A 21,139-nucleotide genomic window follows, 5' to 3' on the forward strand; every position below is an offset into this window, starting at 1 on the left:
TCCAAATTCCGTCTTGTTGAAATCATTAGATGAGTGCAAGAAACTTCTACAACCTCTAGTTTTTACACTTACCCTTTACCTGTTTTGTTCCAAGTCTTCTTCCCTGACAAGAACAGCTACGCTTGTCCAGGATGTTTAACCTTTCTTGAAATACAGATTTGTTACGCTCTGTTAAGCTTTCTAATGCTGCATTTGATAATGATTCTTGGGACAACTGATTAAGAAAAAATAAGCCCTAGTCTTAATGAGATACATCCCTGAAATCCTGTATTTGGCAACCAAGTAAGCAAGCCATGACAGAAAAAGAATATTTTTAAAAGGAGGTCATTAAACTGCAGAATATTAGCCCATTTTCTTCCATGATGAGAATTTTGAGGTCGGCACACTTGGAAAATCCTCAACTCTAAAGCAACACTTTGCTAGAAGAATAAACCAAGACACAACTGAGTCTCTCTTGGTGCTCTTGCCCTTGCATCCTGCTGCACACTTCCAACATCAAAGCCAAGGAGCACAGCATGAGCCAGCAAATCCCTTTCTGGTGCTTTTGCCAAAACTTGTCTGGATTATGCACCATTCCCTGTGGATTTCTACGACCCAAAGCAGCTCCTCTCTGCAAGTCCAACTGACACATTGCTAAAAGACAAGGGAACACCCAGAATGATCTGGACCCAGCACTGGTCAATGCTGTCCACACCAAGCTGTGGGCTTCCTTTGGGTGGCCTGACCATCGGCCCATACCACCACAGCCACGGGGGGAAGAAGGGGTCACTCTGCATAGCACTCTGCAGCACAGTAGATTCAGTCTTCAGTCTGTAGTAGCAGCCCCAACACTGTGCAGCCACACAACATAAACAAGTCAAATCCACACATCTTGTTAGGATTTGTTCACAACATTGCACAAGGGTAACTTCTTCTGACAGGCACTACTTAATCTGGCAGATTGCATTACATTTAATGTATCACCTTTCTTCCTATATAAAAACACAAAGCCAGAATAAATTCCGTACTGCATGTTCAAATTTGACAAAGTGTTATTATGTGCCTGGGCCTGATCCAGCTCAAATCGGTATTGCCAGATAATCCAATACAGACCAAGTATTAATGAACAGCAGCAGCACAGACGAATTCAGCAAAATACTGCTGATGCCCAACACTACAATCTTATTAGCCATCTAGACTGTATCAGCAGCTAAGTGCTACCCCTACACCCTTGGCAGACAAGCATGTAGACTTACCGAGGGATGCAGATTTACCAATGTGATCGGAGAACATTGCACTCACTATCTGTGCAGTAAGAACTGTGACTTTTACAACTGAAGACAAGCTGATGGTTTAGAAGCAAAGTTGATTGAGCTCTTCTCTCCCTTGCTCTGCAAGGTAATAATTCATTCAAAGTTCTATTTATTGGCTGCAATAACTTAACTTACCCTTTATCATATGTATAAATGACATACCATGTTTCCAGTGCTATGGAAACCAGATTCGAGTTTGGTGACAATATGTTTGAAAATGAATGCTTTCCGCAGTTGGAAAAAACGCTCACAAAGACTTTATAAAGCTTTACAATTGTCTGTAGATTTGAGTAAATATTATGTGTGGAGACGTATGCATATAGACAATTGCAAAATGTAGATTAGAAATCGACTGAAGCAGTTTCTCTCTGGAAACGTTTCACATGAGCAATAACATACGCTCATCACTTGATTTTCATCTATTATAAAAATGTAATTGTTAATTGTTACCAAGAAATAGCTCGCTAACTGAAAGTTAAATGCAAAGAGTCTGCAAATTAACTTTATGAGGTAACTAAAAAAATCAGTTAAAAATTACAGTAGATTTCAGCTTGGACCCTTCTCCATTCCCACGCATCCCAGACTTGAGAGACTACCTTTTCTCAAAATCACCTGAAATAGGAAAACAAACACTATTTTTCTTTTCTTCATGATACATAAAGCTCACTCTTAAACAATGGGAAATAGCTGAAAACACCTTGTTTTCAAGTTGAAGATCCAGAGGCTTGCTAAGACAGTAAATTATAACTTACGGGAATATATAACTTGATAGATTCTAACATCTCTATGCAATGTGCTAGCATCTGTACAGCTTAAAAGAAAATCAAGTCTTCCCTCCTGCCGCAAGAAACCCAGAGCTGCAACTGAAAGCTCTGCCCTAGTTCAGTCCTGTTAATCCTCACGGAATAGCTTTAAGTCTTGCTCAGGTGCTGAGTACACAAGCCTGTCCTCAGCTCATCTTATTTATAACTTCACCCCCCAACTGAGTGTTAACTGGCTCATCTCACTGCTGGTCAGCACCGCTAGCTGCAGCGGGCAGGCCAGCAGGCTGTGTTTGATGCACGGGGTGCCAGTGGAGGAGAGCACTGCAGAGAGAGACTGCAGGCAGAGCAAGAAGTCAAAGGAGCAAGTCTTACGCGTGATATAAAAGACCTGGGGGGCCTACAGACACGTGAGGCTGTGTGCAATAAATGGAAGCCTTCAACAGACAACTCTGTTCACCATGGTTGGACTGTTTCCTTCCCCTGCTGAGGAGACCTCAGGATGATGTGCTATGCTACCATGAGATGAGCCATCCCTTCCTTCCTTCCCACTTTGCTTGTCCTAACAGAAGGAGGAGATCAACTGGGAGACCAAGGTGCACTCTTCTACTTTTTACCTGCAGTGCTGTGTTCAGCTCTGGGACGCCAGAACCAGAAGGATGTGGAGATATTGAAGAGAGTCCAGAGGAGGCCACAAGGACAAACAGGAGCTGGAGCCCCTCTGCTCTGAAGCCAGGCTGAGGGAGCTGGGGGTGTTCGGCATGGGGAAGAGAAGGCCCCAGGAGACCTCACAGCGGCCTGCCCGTGCCTGAAGGGGGCTGCAGGAAAGCTGGGGAGGGACTTTGTGTCAGGGGTGTAGGGATAGGACAAGGGAGAATGGCTTTAAACTAAAAGAGGGGAGGGCTAGATTAGATATAAGGAAGAAACTTTTTACTCTGAGGGCGGTGAGGCCCTGTCCCAGGCTGCCCGAGGAGCTGTGGGTGCCCCATCCCTGGCAGTGCCCAAGGCCAGGCTGGATGGGACTAGGGGCAGGGGGCCCTGCCCATGGCAGGGGGCTGGGGGCGCTTTAAGGGCCCTTCCAACCCAAATTGTGCTGTGATCCTGTGATTCTACTTTTTAGTATGCAAAATACGTGTGAGCTTTTACTTAGATGCTGCAAAATTTTACAGAACTGTCTTCTATTTTTATGCTGATTTGTAGATCCACTATACACATGTTAAGAGAGTGACAGGAACATACTACAGACACAAGCTTGTTCAACTCCTCTGTATATCTGGCACATCTCATCTCAGCCTGCTCTCCCTGCTACACCTTTTACAGGGCCAAAAGCTGAGATGAATCTCTGTGTATTTTAGCACCACTAATTCTAACTCAGCAGTTCTTTGGATGCAGCACAACAAAACACCTCTCAAAAATGAATTTGAGTATTTGCTGAAAAAACATGCTTGGTTTAAACAACCCAAGCATGACTCACTTGCAGTGGACTTTCTCATGTTAAAAAAGCAAAATCCCTTTAAATGGTATTTTGATCCAGTTACATAGCCTTGCTGGCATGTTTAAAATTCATCTGCAAAACCAAAAAAATTCTCAGGAAAGAAATTTTGAAATAGCAATAATGTCAAAGACATCACTTCTGTAAGAAAGATGTATTGGAAGATAATATGATGCTGAAGAAAGAACCTTCTCATCCTTCAACTCCTTAATTCATCCTTTTTCTGAAACAGAAGGGAAAGGCAGGAAAAGACCATGAAGTTGTAGCTCTCAAGAAATGTTATTTTCAACACATTTGTGTTTAACCACAGCAACTTTCTAATAAGAAAACTTTATTTCACTAAATCCATTTCTCCCCGTAGCCAAAATGGCTCATGGCAGTCAGAGTGGAATCGACATATGTGGGGATGGACAGCAGGACCCTTACTCTTTAAGGCTCATTAGTTCAGTTCCAGCCCATACCAGTTGTCACTGAAAATTTCATTAAATAATGGCAGCTTAAAAGCCTTCACACAGTCCATAGGAAATGTATTAGTACACTTGAAGCCTTTCTCAGAAGAGAGGCTAGAGATTTTATGCCTCTAGAAACATTTTCTTCAATCCCTGTCAGTTGTCCCTGAAAAACAAAAATACTTTGCTATAGCATGGAAATTTTCAGACATATTGTCAAAACGCCTCAGTAATCAAGTCCATTCTTCCAACATTACATACAATTAAACTGAAAATAAATTGGTCCTACAGTAGCAGAAAAACAAACCAACCAACCATAGCCTGTGTTCCTCTGCACATTTGCGCCCCACTTGCCATTTAGTGCCCCTCTGCAGGGCGTTATTGGGACTTACCTGTAGAGTGATCACACATCCTCCGCCTCCCCAGGAAGCCAGGCTGACAGAAGACCCATACCCAAACAGTGGGAAGATGAAGAGGTACTCAAACACTATCAAACCCTGCACTGGCCGTGAGACTCATTCCTGCCCTTACCTGCGTTTGCACAAATACCAAAATCCCCAATGAGACTGCAGAGACACAAGTACAGAGAGAAAAGAACATGTAATCTGCAGCAGATGTCCAACATCCATTAACACTCTATATCGTCTCAAGAGTATAAAGGAAGAAAAAGAACAAAACAGAAGAATGTTCACTGAGTTACCTAGGATGGGCAAGAAGACAAACACGATCTTTATGGCTACAGAGGTTTTGTTGTGAATGCATTATCAAGACACCATGTACGTTGCTCTTCACATTTGGGTGAAACTCATCTAAGTTATCCTGATTTCTGTGCTGGCATCTGGCTACGATACTGGCTAGTAGGTAACTTAGCTAAACCCACCTTAGGGGAAAAAAGCACACATGGTTCTTTTTGGGGTGCAGTTACAGCAACAAAAATCCAAACACGTAAGTCTGAAGTACAAGGAACTCTCAGTTGTTCACCATCACTGTAAGGTAGCCTCCGCTGATGCTTAAGCAACAGTCCCAGAGCCAGAAACAGTATTTGGGTTTTATACAGCTACCGGCCCAAAGAAATAATTCATAAGCTCTAACCTACCCAGGAGCACACCTGGATTGGTGCTTCCTATTTACTACTTTGGATCACCATTCTGCAGGTTGCCTACCTCCATACACAGCAGCAGCACAATTCCGCTGGAACTCCAGCTACCATTAAGTTGGAAGCCAAAAGTGGCAAAAGCCGTCTTAATGCCTTCTTCTGACATAAGCCACAGCCCCTATGGGCAGCCTAGGACAGGGCCTCACCACCCTCAGAGGGAAGAATTTCTTCCTCCTATCTAACCTAACCCTCCCCTCTTTTAGTTTAAAACCATTCCCCCTTGTCCTATCCCTACACCCCCTAACACAGAGTACCCTCCCCAGCTTTCCTGCAGCCCCCTTTAGGCACAGACAGGCCGCTGTGAGGTCTACTGGTCTTCTCCAGGCTGAACACCCCCAGCTCCCCCAGTGATGCTCCAGCCCTCTGAAAAATGCAACAAGACAACTTAAATTACTCAGTAGAGCTGTCCTCTACAAAGCTGTGTTAACACTTCTGACAATTGCCCATGCAATATTCTCAATTTCTAGAATAAAACCTAAAATGTTTTAAAGTCTCCATTTCAGTAAAGGAAAAAAGATATTAATCGATGAACATAATTCTCTGGCTGAAAGAAACCCCCATACATCTAGAAGTATTTAATTTTGCTTTTAAGACCATCGAGGCCTATAACCCATTCATTTAAACAAAGGAAAAATGAAAAAAAAAATCATTAATACCTCAAGAAACATGAAGTTCACCAGTCCTGGGATTCTTTACCGGTCCCCAAATATACTCCTACTTGTCAAATGCATTAAACTGACGGGATGCCTCAGCCCTGAGCCTGCTGCTTGCACTCGTTACCCCATCTGTCACTGTCACACGCTACTGCCCGACAGTCTCTAACTCCTTGATACACACTCGGGTCCAAGCATACCCTTTGTTCAGTGTGGATCCACACAAGCTACAGCACTCCCACTGAACCCTAGGACATCTGGAGGGGTGCACTCCAAGCCAGAAAACAACCTGCTGGTAGCAGCACCACATCCTTTGCTGGACCTGTCTGTTTTAAAATACCTACTGCCAGCTTAAGCAAGACTTATGGAAAAAGAATCATTTAATATGAAGTAAAAAAGTGGTAGCACTGACTTGACAGCTGAGCCTCTACACTGTTATCAGGTATATTCAACCTTCATTAATCTCGGCCACACAGGGCAGTAGGGGAGGACACAACTCACCCCTTCAACAAAGACAGCTAAACAATAAGGGCATTTCAATTCAAGAGCTGGCTTCCCAGGAGATTCATTTATTTAATACATATTGTGGCTTACAGATGAGGTGTGTCGCTTCCATTATCTGCAATGCGAATTGAAGTTTCTACTTCCCATTTGACTTCTTTAATGGGGAATTAATGGCTCATAGGAATTCACAGTGAAATAGATACATTAAATCATTGCAGAGACAAGCAAAGCTTTTAGGAAAAACACACCTCTCCACAATGTATCCTATTCAACAAACTGTCTTGTAGGGCCAGTTACATTTGAGTAGAAATATTAAATATTTAGGAAGCACTGACTTAAACATTCAAAAGCTGAGAAACAAAGTCCAGCTGAGAAACAACTACCAATTAGAGGGACACAAACTTATTTCTCCACATTTTTATTCATACTTCAAGTGACTACACTCAAACTTTAAATTTCCTCTTTTTTTTTCCCACTATTCTTCCCACCATTCTTCACATATGCAACTCAAGTGCTGCTAGAACGTAAGAAAAAATGTCAGTGCTACCTTTGTGTAAACAGTAGTACTCAACACCTTCCCAACAAGGTGGCACAGATACAGTTATTTCACAAACGTCAAATCCCATGACTACTTCTGTAGTGCAAAACTGGAAAAAAGATGAAAAAGACATCGACTGCTGACCCCTGAACTATTTAGGTAGCACGTGCATCTATTTTCACCATAATTTACTAAAACTGAATTACAGACTTCACACACAAGTTCTACAATTAAACGGTAAGAACAACCATATATGTTGTGATCACACGCCACCTAAATGCTCTAAGACTTTTTTCCCCACTTTATATAAGCATGACACGAACATGATATTGCTTCTACTAAAATTAATATTGCACTATGTAAATTACTATTATGGCATTCAGATTACATGTGGAAAAAGGAAAAACAAGAATCCCACTCAGTACATGGACACAATTACCAGCGGAATTTCATTTTGCTACAGCCATCATTTCTTAGTTTCAGCAGACATGACTGATGACTGCAAGAAAAATCAGCACAGAGGAAGAAGATAGTCTGATGCTAAAAGCCTGTCCAGTAAAAACTGGATTATTCAGCATACAGGTGTATTAAACACTACTGACATCGTTTTTTCTTCGTTTCTGTTACCAGAAAAAAATGCATATTTTTATCTGTTGGAATGCAAGCAACTCCAATATCAAGCAGTTTGCCCAGGGATAACAGCAGAGAAGTTTCACCAGCATGACCCAGACTTGGTTCAGCATTTCATTGCACCCATGTGTGACAAAGGTTAACCACACACGCTACACTCAACTGTGCCTAACTAACCAAATTAAAAACAATAAAAAGGAGAAAAAAACACAGAATAAAAATTAGTGAAAAGTAGTAATATCAAAGAGTAACAGCCACCTGTACAACGTGACACTAACAGGGAGCAAACATATCATCACGTTACAGTATGCTGCATTACAGGAATGCTGAGACCAAAGATCAAAAATTAAAGAAGTGTACGGTTTGACAAATGAATAAAATAACTATAACTCATTTTTCTTTCAGAGTTTATATGAGTACCTGTAAACAAGTTCTGCTGCTTCAGAGGTATCCACTACCAAAGCTTAGACTGAAAGAAACAAGGAACCTTCTAAAAGCTGCATGGGAAACCCAGAAGACAACAACATTAATGCTCTTCCCAGGCTTCAGAAAAGCAGCTAGGAGCCTCCGCACCCTCACCAACGACTGTGGGGAACCCAAAGGGGCCTCCTGGAGAACAGAGATGCACTCACCGTTACGACTCTCTTCATCGATAGGAACTATTGTGGCTGGAGGACCTGTTCTGGCCAATTTGCAATCTATAAAGATTAAAAAAAAAGAAGTTATTTCTGATTCCAGAGAAAGGACCGTGGGTTTTTGTTTGTTTGTTCTGTGGGTTGTTTGTTTTTCAAAGCAAGTCAGCATATTCAGCATACTGAAGACAAGCATCACTGAAGTGTGATGGATCAAAATCTGATCTCTTAATTTATCCATTATTCAGATAAACTTTTTAAGGCAAAGGAGAATCTGATGACGGAGGATTTAAAGTCTCAGATGCTGATCCATATCTAAAACTAACAATTAAACAGTGTAACCTTAATATGCTTTGCTGTATTCTCTCTTAGGGGAGCTTTCCTTCCCATGTCATGACTACACGCACCAAATTCTTGCCATGTACCCACAACACAGTTTGCTGGCTACGCTAGAACACATCCATGTCTTGCTCTTGAGATGCTACCAGGGACCACAGTGAAGCAGAGTCCCTCAAGACAGATATAATAGGACAGTAATTTATCTCAAAGAAAAAAACAAAGGAATAATTAAAACATATAAATCATAATTAAAGCTTCACAGCAGAAACAAACAATTTGAATTTAATTGCAACAAAAAGATTTAATTAAAGGAAGTGAACAGAATTTTAATAACATTTGAAGGAAAATAAAAATTAAGAACAGACAAGCAATGTTCAGGAAGTTTCATTGTGCCATCTTACCCTCATATTGCCAGTCTGGAGTCAAAAGTTTAGAGGCATCAATGGAAGCAGAGCAGAATAATGAAAGAAAATAAGTAAGATTTTGTTGCGTTACAGAAACGATAGCTTCAAAGACAAAGCAGTACATGCAGAGCTAGCAAAGGCATAGGTGTAGTCCTACAATATTCAAAAGTATGTATACTACTTGTAATAAGTGGATTTTGCAAACAATTTGGTTTTCTATATTAAACAGAAGAAAAATATTACCTCTTCAACCCCAGTAGGAAAAAAACGTTAATTAAGAGGTGCTTCTCATTTTTAAAGGGCCTCACAGTACCACTAGAACAGCACGATAAGGGAAAACATTTCTCCTTGCCCTTTCAGCACAAAGAACCTTGTCCTCCTCACAGGGGCCAGGCCACAAAGGCAGCTACGCAGAGCTTCGTACCGATCCAGGGAAAGCAGCACTGGATTTTTTGAGAGGTCTAAACACTTTACACAATATCCCAATAGAAAATCTTCTGTAAATTAAATGCAGCAGCAAGACGAGGTAAAACACAATTTCCCAGCCTGCAGGAAAAATGACACACTCACTGACTTCAATAGAATTGCACAGCTGCTAATTACAGGCTGCAACTGCCCCAGCACAGACCAAACCTATGAAGGAAGATGAAAACAGTGCCGCATTTATCCAGATGTCTCTTCAGGTGAGGCCCCCGAAGGGCATCCCCATGGCACGATGATTTCTTGCACTGACAGCTTTGCTCTTCAGCTGACAAGCGCAGCTGCAAGACCAAACTTCTCGACAGTGAGGGCACCACGACTGACAGCATGCGTCTTTGAGACTCGTAATATTTATGAGCAGCCTGAACACCACCTGAATTATTACCAACAATAACACCGTCACCATGTAGTCAGCATTATTTGGATTTTCCGAAAGCTACAGAGGAAAACCTTTCTGCAAAGATGAAAGGCAGAGAGCTGGTGTGGGCGCACACACTCCCAGCCGTTCAGCTGTGACACTGCTGGTGGTTTCATGTACAGCTTCGTTTGTTATCCTAAGAAATCTACGTACATTTGTTCACTGAGCAAATGCTCTCTTTTTATTCTTATGTGCTCCACCTTGATACATAAGTTACATATTTATTTATAGTTTTTTTTTTTTTTTTTTTTTTTTAAGGCATTAGCAGAGGAAACAGAGCACCTCAACGAAATTCACCTTCCATGTCATTATAGCTTTCATTGCCAGGAACACGTTTGTGCAAAGATAAGTACCATTTGCATATCCACATGAAACACAGATTTTTTCCTGCTTTTATTATTTTCACTGGATGCTATAAAAATAACAGGACCATAACTGATACAACCCCAACCTTTTCCAGAGATATTTTTTATCTATTTGCTATAATTTTCAAGAACTTTACAGTTTGGCTAACAGAACAACCCTTCAGCAAACTCTGTTAGTGCTAAAAGCCCACCGATACAAACATACCAAGGCTGTTTTTGGGAAGGGTCTGCCAATTGTCACCCAACAGTGACCACTGCACACATAACCACACAGAAATCCAAAACAGGGACAATTTTTAACCCCGAATATTACATATTCCTTACCAAAAGAACGATCGTGACTTTTTGTAAAACCAAATGAGCTTTTTCCCCATTGTCTCTATTTCTGCACTGGTGTTTTCTCCTTGCTGGGTGCCTCTGTGAAAATGTCACCCAGATCAGGGTTCACAACCCCCACAGCCTTGGGCTGAATTCTCACTATGCAAAGTATTGAAATTACAGATCAATCATGCTACAGCAGCCTTTTCATGGGATTGGCGTTCCACCAAATGCATCAGGATTTTCAGAATTGTAAACACACCACACATAATTGCTTTGATTAAAATGAATACTCGGCGCTGAAATATGGATTAACAAAATCTCAGAGAAAAGGTACACTGTACAGTGGAGCTTGGTGATTTGCAGAGGAATTACTGCAAGTGTGGGCAGGTGAAGCAATTAAATTTGTCATGAGATAAATTTCAATCAAAAGAACAGATTAGAGTAATAGCAAAAACTAATTCTACAGCTGGGGAAGGAAAAAAACAGGATGCATAGAAGAAATTCTAGCTGAGGATCACAGTGATGGCACCAATAAAAAAAAATCTCAACAAATGTGGCTTTGTTGCACAGATAACAGTTTACAGATGATCATTTTATGTTATTTCAGCCACACCAGCACTAACCAAATACCAGACTGCATTTTAGGATGTCTGTCACCCCTCCACTTCCTCCAAAGACAGAGCCTAATAATGCCTTAGACTTGCTTAGTTCCGCATTCATCAGCATACACTCAACAGATTAATCTAAAATCGCAGCGTTACATAAATTTCCAATTCCAAGGCAGACAAATTCAACTTCAGCCTTTGAAGATGAGTCCCATGTTTTAAATACATGGGAGGTACATTTATTTTCTTGCCAAACACAGTCAACAAGCTCAGATACTGTGTTTTATCACCACGCACCGGAAGGGCCTTGTGGAAAATACCGAGTACACGACAAACATCTTTGGGCTGAAGCCTGGGCCAGCCGTCCCGGCTGCGTCCCCTTCACCCCTGCTGCTCCCTGGGGGCAGAAGTCGTCCTTGACTCTGTGCAGGTGCAGCAGCTCTGACATGGGGTGTGAGCATAGCAGACCCTGGAACACCCTTCCCGCAGAGACAGTAGAAAAAAAAACAGTTCAACATTTTCAAAACCTACCCTAATTTTCTTAAGAAAGGGATTACATGAAATGGTTCTCAGCAATATTAGGAGTTTCAATTTCTCTTGAATTTTACATAAATGTTCCTCAACAGAAATTGCTTCAACAGTAATAGATTGCTTTAGTCAACAGAAACAAACACAGATAATTGCAGCACCAAAGCCGACTTACAAAGGAAATGTTTACACACCACTTTTTTCTGTTTCTTTTTGTTGTTGATTGCTTTGTTTTGAAATGCCCTATATTTGATTATGGGCCTCCATATAAAACTGAGATGTTTCCAACTCTTCTGATTCAAGCTGCAGATGATTATAACATAACACTGATGCTTACCTAGCTAACAACAAAAAAAATGTTTATAAGACTAGTGCAATAGCTGAGACAGAAGAGTTTCTCTCCATCATGGGGTTTCTTCCACAGGAGGCCCTTGCCCATCAGCCCCGTACAGGCAGAGGCTGTTTCTCAAGGTACCTCCACTCCACCAGAAGCGCCTGCAGAAATGCGATGCTGAAGCACCATCTGTTTGCTCTCCAGGTATTTGTTCTCCGCTCTCAACAAAAAGCCACTTGTCCTTGAAATTTCTGGGCATAATGGAATGGTCACAGAAGTCAAATCATGCTGAACTGAGCTCACTTAAAAACAGCAGAAAAGGCCGAATTCTAAATGAGCTTCCCTACCTCCAGTTGTCCCAATACAATCATGTTTCTTGTTTAAGCAGCAGCGCTGGTGAATGTACTCGCGATGCAGCAGGGTCCTCCCACCCAGGCACATCACAGAAAAGGCAGTAGCCATCAGGCAAGTGAAACAACAAGCTAGGAAGGCTTTCCTGAAAGCCTGCAGGAAAGCATTTCTGTTCCTGTCATTAACTTCACTGCTCCCTCTAACTAGTGTTTTTGCTTTACCAGTACATGATCAAGGCAAAGGCAGACAAAGCGCCTGCCTCCTTGGGAGCGAACTCTAAATCCATTTAACAAACGCTTCATGGAACAGTTACGTGGCTTAGATCCATTTGGTTTCTGATAGCTCATTTTCATTATTTTAATTTCTAATTATTTTTAATGAGATGGCTCAGAGGAATCCCTCAATCATGGCTCTAGGTAAGATGCTCAGCAAGGTCAAACAGCAGGAGCCGGCAACCCGAATAATCCCATCCTCTGCCACTGGAGAGCCGCCCCATCCACTCCCCATCCGAATACCCACTGATATTTCACAGACCTCCAAATTCAAGCTAAATAAAACATTGGAATTAGTTAGGAGCAGTGTCTGAAGTTGGCTGCTGTAATCACTAAATCAAGACTGCAAGGCCTGCCATTCACACTGGTTATGTGGAAGTTCAGTGATGAAAACGGCTTGCCCCACAAAAAGCCTTCCTACAAATTTCAGTGACTATAACCAAAATGCAGTCTCCCATGGCGTTTACTAGAGGGGCTGGGTGTTTCCAGTGACACCCCAAAACTCAAGGAGAACTTCACAAAGGCAGTCTCAAGGCCAGGGGAGTCTCCCTGCCCCGAGGGAGCAGCCTGCAGGGAGAGCAGCACTGACCTCGGGACGAGCAGCCCACCTGAGCCTTCCCGGGGATGTTATTCCCCGAGATAACTCATCTCCTCCCAGGCGCTCCTGAAATTAAAGCTAGAAAAACATCCACTGCAATTTGCTAATCACCAACTCTTCCTCCGGCTGTTTCAAAAATACCCAATTAGTACTCTACATTATTTTACATTTTATTCTGTATTCAATTTTGCTTTCAAATATTCAGATGTAACTAGATTTTTTTTTTTTTTTAATAAAAAAACAGTCACAGGACATACAACCACAGACAATCTCAGAAGACTGACTCAGTCCTAGCAGATTTGCAGCCTGATTTGAAAGACCTTATTTAATGAAGTTCTACTCAGTAACTGTGGAAGGAAATTATTCTATTTGGTGGCAGAACAGAAGACAGTATTTTCATTCTTTGTCACTGGAACAAAAGACCAGACTCTAAATGCCATCAGAGGCTGTAGAAGGCTCTATTACTTTCCAGTATCCATCCAATACTTGCCTATGCCTTTTACCCAGGCCAGAAAACCTCACCATACAATTACTGCGTGTTCAGCTTTCAGGCACTTCTGCTGCACTAATGACATCTGGAACATTAAACTGAACAGTTAGCCAATAATTAGCATGTACATTTAATCCACGTGGAAAACATTTTGAAAGGTGATGTGTACCATAAAACAGCTTTCCTATAAAGCGTTGAACTCAAAGAACGGAATTAAGGCATGATAACTGTGATACACTGAATAAAGTTAGGTTCTTTCAGCAGGAAAATCTCTTACCCTATGCAGGAAAATCTCTTACCCTATCTGCAAGCACAACGTACAAGCAATATTCCAAGAACACAACACTACCTCTTAACGGATTTTTTTTTGTGTGAATTTGTCCAAACGTTCTGAATCCACTAAAGTGCTTCGCATCTGCAACATATTAGAGCAAGCTTACTTTGAACCTAGTCACTACCACTCGCACCCCAAAACGTGCTGTGATCCTAAACCCAAAGGAAACACTCAGCATTCAGCAGCACCCCTCAGTTCAGTGACAGCAGCACACATCAGGCAGCAGTCTTGATTTCAAGCATGCTTTCTCCTATTCTGACCATTTCCATCCATGTTGAGAAAGAAAATAGAGGGGTGGTGAAGAATTTTTAAAAAGTCAAAGTATGCAAAGTCTTTAGTTTCATTTATTCTGTGACTTTTAGGCACATAAAACCCTTAAGAGATGTACAGCTAGAACCCACTGAAGTCCAGTCCTCAAGCCTGAATCAGTGTCAATACTACAGCCATATTAAATAACAAACTAATGAGACTGTATCAGTGAAAAACTAGCTATGTGGTATCTGCCTGATCACTGACTGGAAATTACAGGGAGTTCATGCACGTGCCATACGAAAGATGTACTATGGAAGAAAGCTAAAACACTGCACTAATGGATTCATTAAAACCTCGCCAGAACAAAGTGCCACGAGGGCTGGTTGGGAACCACTGAGGTGGCTGGAGATGGCAGGGCCTGCTGACCGAGTCTGCTTCAAGAGAGCCAAGTGGTTCACAAACCAGAGTATCAATGAATACCCTGACACTCCAAGCCCGTGGGCTTTGCAGAAATCCCCAGCAGAGCTCCGGGGGTTTGTGACGTGCAGGGAAAGTCATGGAGTGTTCTCTGTCTTTTGTTTGTTTGTTTTCTTACATCAGAGATACAGGAAATAAAAGAAATGAAATTCTAAGAGTCTGTGGCACTGGCTGAGGTCACAACATTTCACACTTAAATCTTCTGAACCATGCATTCTGCTTACAGATGTGCTTTATTCTCAGCAATGCCCAAATTGCTCATTAAGCAAACAGCCCGTTGAAAAATCTCATACTTATACTTCCACGTTTTGCACTTCCACTGCTCTTTCAGCAGGGAACGCTCACAGGAAAAAGCCATGAAAGGGTCTCTCTAAACACCTCGATTTACAGAACACGGCTGCTAATAAAGAGCTACATAGAACCATACATTTAAGCTAACTGAGTAACTAAGCAACCCAATTTAAGGAGAAAATGTCCTGTCTTGTTTCCTGTGTTGCTGAATTCAGAACTACAGCTGTGCAATTTAGGATAAGCTTGGCATAACCTTTACATTAGCAGGCTTGTGCTGCAATTGCTCTGTATTGAAAATAGCATAAGAAGGGCTTTCACAGACTATTTTGAGCTCTTCCTGATAGACATCTCTAATTGTTGGAACTGGGAAGGAACGACAGCAAACTTGAGTTTGATTCAAACGCATTTGTGATACTTCCAAAAAATTACACTGCATTTCTGTGCTTTGATTCAAGACTGCAAATTAATGGCTCATCTAAGCACTACTGTAAAATTCATAGCTCAGATTCAAATACTCAGGTGAAAGACGATCCAAATGCTCAAGTCTGACTGTAGACTCATTTGGGTTTGTTTTTTTTTAACATAAGAAAAGGCAATGCTGACAGATAATAAAGCACAAAAAGAGACGTAACTCTGAGTATTATTCTAAGCTCTTGTTCACATAGCCTCAGAAAACATGTTCTCATACAGAATATGCATCCCCAACAGCTGATTTATTTGGAAGCTTTATTTCTCCATTCTTCAAACATTTTCATACAGATATAATACCTATAAAGGGTTTTATACGTGAAAATTGCCCTGCAAGTGCTATGTATTGGTATTTTATTTTTACTGCTTTACAAAAATGCAGTACCATTGATCTTTTGAGCAATATTCTTTCAGATTGAAACAATTTCCATTTCACAGGCAGTTTTGGAGCTGACAGAGCCTTTTAAAAATCATACTTGTGTCCCCAAACAATGTAAAACACAAAAAACATGATGCTATGCCAAGCAGCACCTAAAACTGCTATTAACCAAAAGTAATTTTTAAGATCATGAAAATGCACTGAATGAATCAAGGAAAGCTGTAATACCTTCAGACATGCTAAAATTTTAAAAGTTGACTCAACCTGCTTTTAACCATGGCTATACACCGAGCACTAAAATTTCACTGTTTTCAGTATTTCTGAAATTCCATTTTCCCTATTACGACTGATGCATTTAAGACAATCTCATAAGGAGGAAAAGTGAAAAAGAAAGTGAAAAAATATTTACTATTTAGATTAAACTGAATCCAGATACCACAAGCAAGTTTTAAAGCTGCAGCACCTTTTGCTACTGTATAAAAGCAGACAAAATACTAGTAGGAGCAAATCAGAAAAAGCAGGTGGAAGCCTGTACTGTCGATGAAACTTCTTTATGTGCAAGTAAAATAGGAAGAGCATTTAATAAACTGAAACATGGGAGAGGGGACAGCTAAACTCTGCCTATAACTGAGCTAAGAACATCCAGCCGTCCCATTTTCCTAAATGGTTTCTTTGTGATTTTTAGACTTCAGGCTCAGTATCAAGGTCATTGCCACAGAAATCACATTGAGTTATCAGGTTTCTCATCTTTCCCTGAGCAGTTTCTCCCCCTTTCAGTGCAGTACTCTTTTTGTATGCAACAGACACAGAAATCTCAAGTTTGTATCTTCCACAGAATTTAGCGGGATTAGCTGGGACGAAGGAAAGAAGCGTAAATAGGAAGATTAAGGTGAAGTTCAGAAAAAAAAGCATCGTTAAATGTTTCTATACACACAGGAATATTCTCATTTTTAAAGACGATGAAAATTTTTTAAGTATTACCATCTGTGAATACCACTGAGTTGTGTTATGATATCATGGTCTCAGCAACGCGTTATAAAATACGCTAGAAAAAACTGTATTGATGGAAAATCTCAAGCTCCCTTTGTATTTTAAAGATTCAAGGAAAAAAAGACACCTTCACCTCAGACACTGTAAACATCAACATCCACATCCCTTACAGCAAAACACAAGAGCCAAGTTGACAGAGCCCTTACGTAGCCTAACAAGAAGCTGGCTTTGCTGCTCATCAGCCACCTCCCCCTTGCTGAGCTGGAATATTGCTGCCCCGAGTATTGCAGCAGCTCAGGTGAGTCCCACTCACGTCCCAGGCGTGGCACAGCCAGGGCAGGTAACCCACTGCCTACCTCTGCTGAAAGCAGGCTGCGTGAGCCAAGCTGCACTCCCAGGATTGTTTGTGTTTCGGGCCATTAACTAGCAATTTTGTGAACATTTACATCTTGTGCCTATAAATATCTTCCTTGTGACATATGCAATGAATTCCATGTTGATCAACATCTTCCTGCGATGTAATCAAGGCACCACGCAGCAGTGCCAGAAGGAGAGGATGCCTTCTGAGAGAGAGCAATGCCCCACCGCGCCCTCCTTCCCTGAAGGCACCTTCCCCTTCCAGCTCCTTCAGCACTCACCCAGCAGCCAGCCAAAGCAGACTTCAACAGCTGAATTTGAAGAGCAGCATGGTGCCAGTTTCCTCCTTTTGCACTAAATCATGGCAAATGCAGCCCTGTGCTGTGGGGATGAGCTGCTGGGTCCTATGGCCACAGAACTCCCTAGGATCATCTTGCTCATGCCAGAGTGACCCCAAACCCTGCCTGCAAACAACCTGCATGACTGACCTGGAGGGTCTCACATTTAGAGATGGTATGTCTCAACTAAACGATGATTTAATTATCAGTGAACACGGTCTTGAAGACAGACACTGTGCTTTGGTCCCAAAACCAGAAAGCTTCAGATAATTCAAATAGGAGATGATGTATCTAACATTAGTTACAAAAGAAATCAGCAGGCCATTAAAAGGATGAAGCCTGGAGGTTTTTTAAGCATATTTCCAAGTATTTGTACTGACAAAACACAGGAAATAGCATGTAAATCAACTTTTTACTTGTAATCAAGTTCCTGTGGCTTCATGAAGTTACCACACTTTGCACAGACAATGTTGAAATATGTTCACCTGTGCAAAGTGCTATTAGCCAACGATCTGGAAAACACTGCCTCCCACCTTGGAGGAAAAGGTAGAGAGCTGAGAGCCAAAAGCAGGCTCTGGAGTTGCAAACAGAAGGCCCTGTACTGAAAAAAGGCAAAGGCATCTTTAAGACACCATGCAACTCCTACCTGCCATCTGACTGACAGTCCTGTCCACTTGCATGTTCCTCATCTATGAAAAATACCAATAAGGCTTCACAGAAAGAGTCGTCCTTTGAAGTATCTGTTTAATAAATTATGGTCCAAAGGATTCAGTAATTGAAGTCTGAACTGCTTTCTGCACACCAGTCCCAGCCTGTGTCTAAACAGCCTGAACCCACGTTAATTACAAAAAGCAATAAGGGCTTTCACGTTGAATAGCTACAAAATATTATTTGTTTTTCTTCTGGTTAAATGCACACTTTTGATACCAATTTTCTTAAGCAAAAACCAATGCAATCTTAATTTATAATTAAACTTTTTCCATATACAGAGGTAATTGTACCTTTTTCTTGTATAGCTTGTCCTCCCAGTCCTGCAGTTTATTATTTATACTTGCCAGTAAATTCACAATAAATTTCCCAGGTCAAAACGTGATTTGCCTGAAAAATGCAGGGTGGAGGGGATACAAAGTTTGTGAAAAGCTGATCCTTTCTTCAAAATGTGTTTTAGAAACAGCTTTTTTTTAATATACAAAACCCACGAAGGTATAACTGAAGCCTCTTACATGAAGCATCTACTTAATGAGCTATGTTATGAGCTGAAAGAATTTTTCTGTAGCATCTCTTCCTTTTGCAAGATTTTCCTCATACTTTGGAATAAAAAGACAAACTTTGTTTTGTCTTTGAACTAACGTAAATTTTACTTTAATGAATTTAAGGCTTTAGGCCTCTCTGCTGTAGAAGAGCAGCAACAAAAGAGTAATGGGATGAGACTAAAGGCCCACATGAGCCCACCCCTCAGCAGACAGTGCTCACCAACACCCACCTGCAGAGGATTCCCTGAGCGTCCAAGCACCCCCAAGAGACAGCACCCACAACACCAACGCATGGCATCTCCGAGCTTTGAAAGGCTTCTTCCCGAAACTCATGCACTTCAGAAAGTATGAATTTTTGTTTTCTAATAATGCCAGTGAGAATAAAGTCAAAGCATGGTATACGGGCTGTCTGAAACCTTTATCATCAAACAACAGCTAACATGCAAGAAAACAGAGTCAGGATATTTCTGCTATATTGGAAAAGACATTTCATATCACTTGCAATGTGACTCCAAGCCCTCAAAATATTTACTTCTGAATTTTTACCTATCTAGAAAATATTTTTAAAAAGAAACATCTTATAGGACACACCAATTACCATCAAAATCTCTATCTTCCACTACCCTCTGGGAGAGGTGAGGAGACTGGAAAACATCACCTTTTGCTAAAACAAACACGATGTTGGTACATTTGTGCTTCCTGAGATGTCAAATACCAAAGAAATAACATGACAGTTAACAAATCAACTACTACCGGTGCTAATAATGAGAACAGGTAACAACATAAAATGCAGAAGTTCAACTTCTTACTGCAAAGACTATCAAAATTTGAAATAAAAACTCCAAGAAGATATTTGATAGCAGAAACAAAAATTGATATTCTCGTACATTCTTCTCAGTGTTTCAGACGCTGTGAAAAACTAGAGGTGCTAAAGGGGTATCAACATCATCCCATCAGCAATTCCTCTTTCCTCTCCAAATAAATACATACACACAGATTTTTAAATGGCATTTTACCAAAAAGGACAAGTATTAGTAGGTGGACTTGTTAAGTCAGTCCAACCTAGGTGTGTATTCAGGCAAGTTTTACATCAGCAAGGAAGGGCAGAAAAGAGGGCATGTTTTTTTTCTTAAATTGCAGAAATATAATAATAATTTGAAAACAGACTACATAGAGGCCCATAAGCAGGAGGACAGAAATGATGCCTTCAAGCTGGTCTCAGCTTCATTTCTACAGCTAGAAATATAAGGATACAGGGAGCTTTCAAATTCTTCCCGTAAGGTTTCCACCTAAGAGACAGCACTTAAGAGAACCCTGAAGATGATACAGTGACTGCACAGATATTTCTGTAGGCTTCAAATGCATTCTTAGCATCCAGTAGTGCCAAAGACTATTTCCCTCCCCAGTCCACTTGAGACCCCCCCCCCTTTTTTTTTTTTTTTGGATTTTATCTAGCAAGCAGACGCTGATAGAGTATTAGCACAGTGACACAGAAGTACTCAGCTTCTACTCCATACCCATGCTGACTGTAACGGAGAGCTTGATTAATTTTGTATTAGCTAGATGCACAGTTGAAAATAAATCCCAAGCCATTGATTGTACTGGAAGAACAAGCAGATAGGACATTTTCTCATACCTCTCGTACTTAATTATAGAAAGGTTGTACCCACAAGGACTGTTAGAAAAACAGCTGAAACATAGCTACGTGCTTTATTACAAAGTATGATTTTTTATGTTAACTAGCAAATGATTTAATATGGGGGGAAGGGGGATTAAGAATCTGCTTCATTGCAAGTCTGTTACTGTATAACTAAGAAAACAGTTGATCATCTGAAGCCATTCACTCTGTTTATCTTGCCTTGGCAGTGTACTCCTAACTATTTTAATTGCCAGACAAGTGGTTCAGTGATTCTACAGAACTGTGTGGGGACCATGCCTGTAAGCCTCTGGCTTCGTTGGCGGTTTGCATACTGAGCAATTCGAAGACAAATAAAGTACAGTAGCCTCCATCACCGTTTCTTTGAGCACCCAGGCTGTCATTAGCCAGCAGAGACTCTCATCACCTGTTAATCACTACCTCTTTAGCAGCAGAAAAAGACCAAGTCCTGAAAACAGAACAAAACCGCTAATCCCCCGGAGCTGTGAAATCACCAGCCCATGCCACTATACCCATTGGTGTTATTAACTGAACAGATAAAACTGGAGATATGAGGAGCAATTGACTTGAGCAGCATCCCGGAGGCAAGCTTCTGTGTCTTCCTGATTAGCTTCATTCAATTATGTTGTCTTAATTGCTCATGTGCTCAAGCTCATTAAATGAAAAATAATATTGCTTTCCTGCAGGTTGTGCACTTGAGACTCGAGGAACGGACATATAGTTGTGCCTTT

At 41.2% G+C, this 21,139-nt stretch overlaps 1 protein-coding gene across 3 annotated transcripts in view; it reads right to left on the reverse strand.

Annotated features, from left to right (window-relative positions):
* PCDH15 (protocadherin related 15) overlaps positions 1-21,139 on the reverse strand; it is a 353,826-nt gene that overhangs the window by 319,921 nt on the left and 12,766 nt on the right. For all 3 annotated transcript variants that reach the window (XM_035537720.1, XM_035537702.1, XM_035537711.1), the window contains exon 2: positions 8,108-8,173. In XM_035537720.1, the coding sequence (XP_035393613.1) occupies positions 8,108-8,173 (66 nt within the window). The remainder of the gene's footprint in view (positions 1-8,107; positions 8,174-21,139) is intronic.

Source organism: Cygnus atratus, chromosome 7, assembly GCF_013377495.2.
Source record: "Cygnus atratus isolate AKBS03 ecotype Queensland, Australia chromosome 7, CAtr_DNAZoo_HiC_assembly, whole genome shotgun sequence".
In the NCBI taxonomy this organism is placed as follows: Eukaryota; Metazoa; Chordata; class Aves; order Anseriformes; family Anatidae; genus Cygnus; species Cygnus atratus.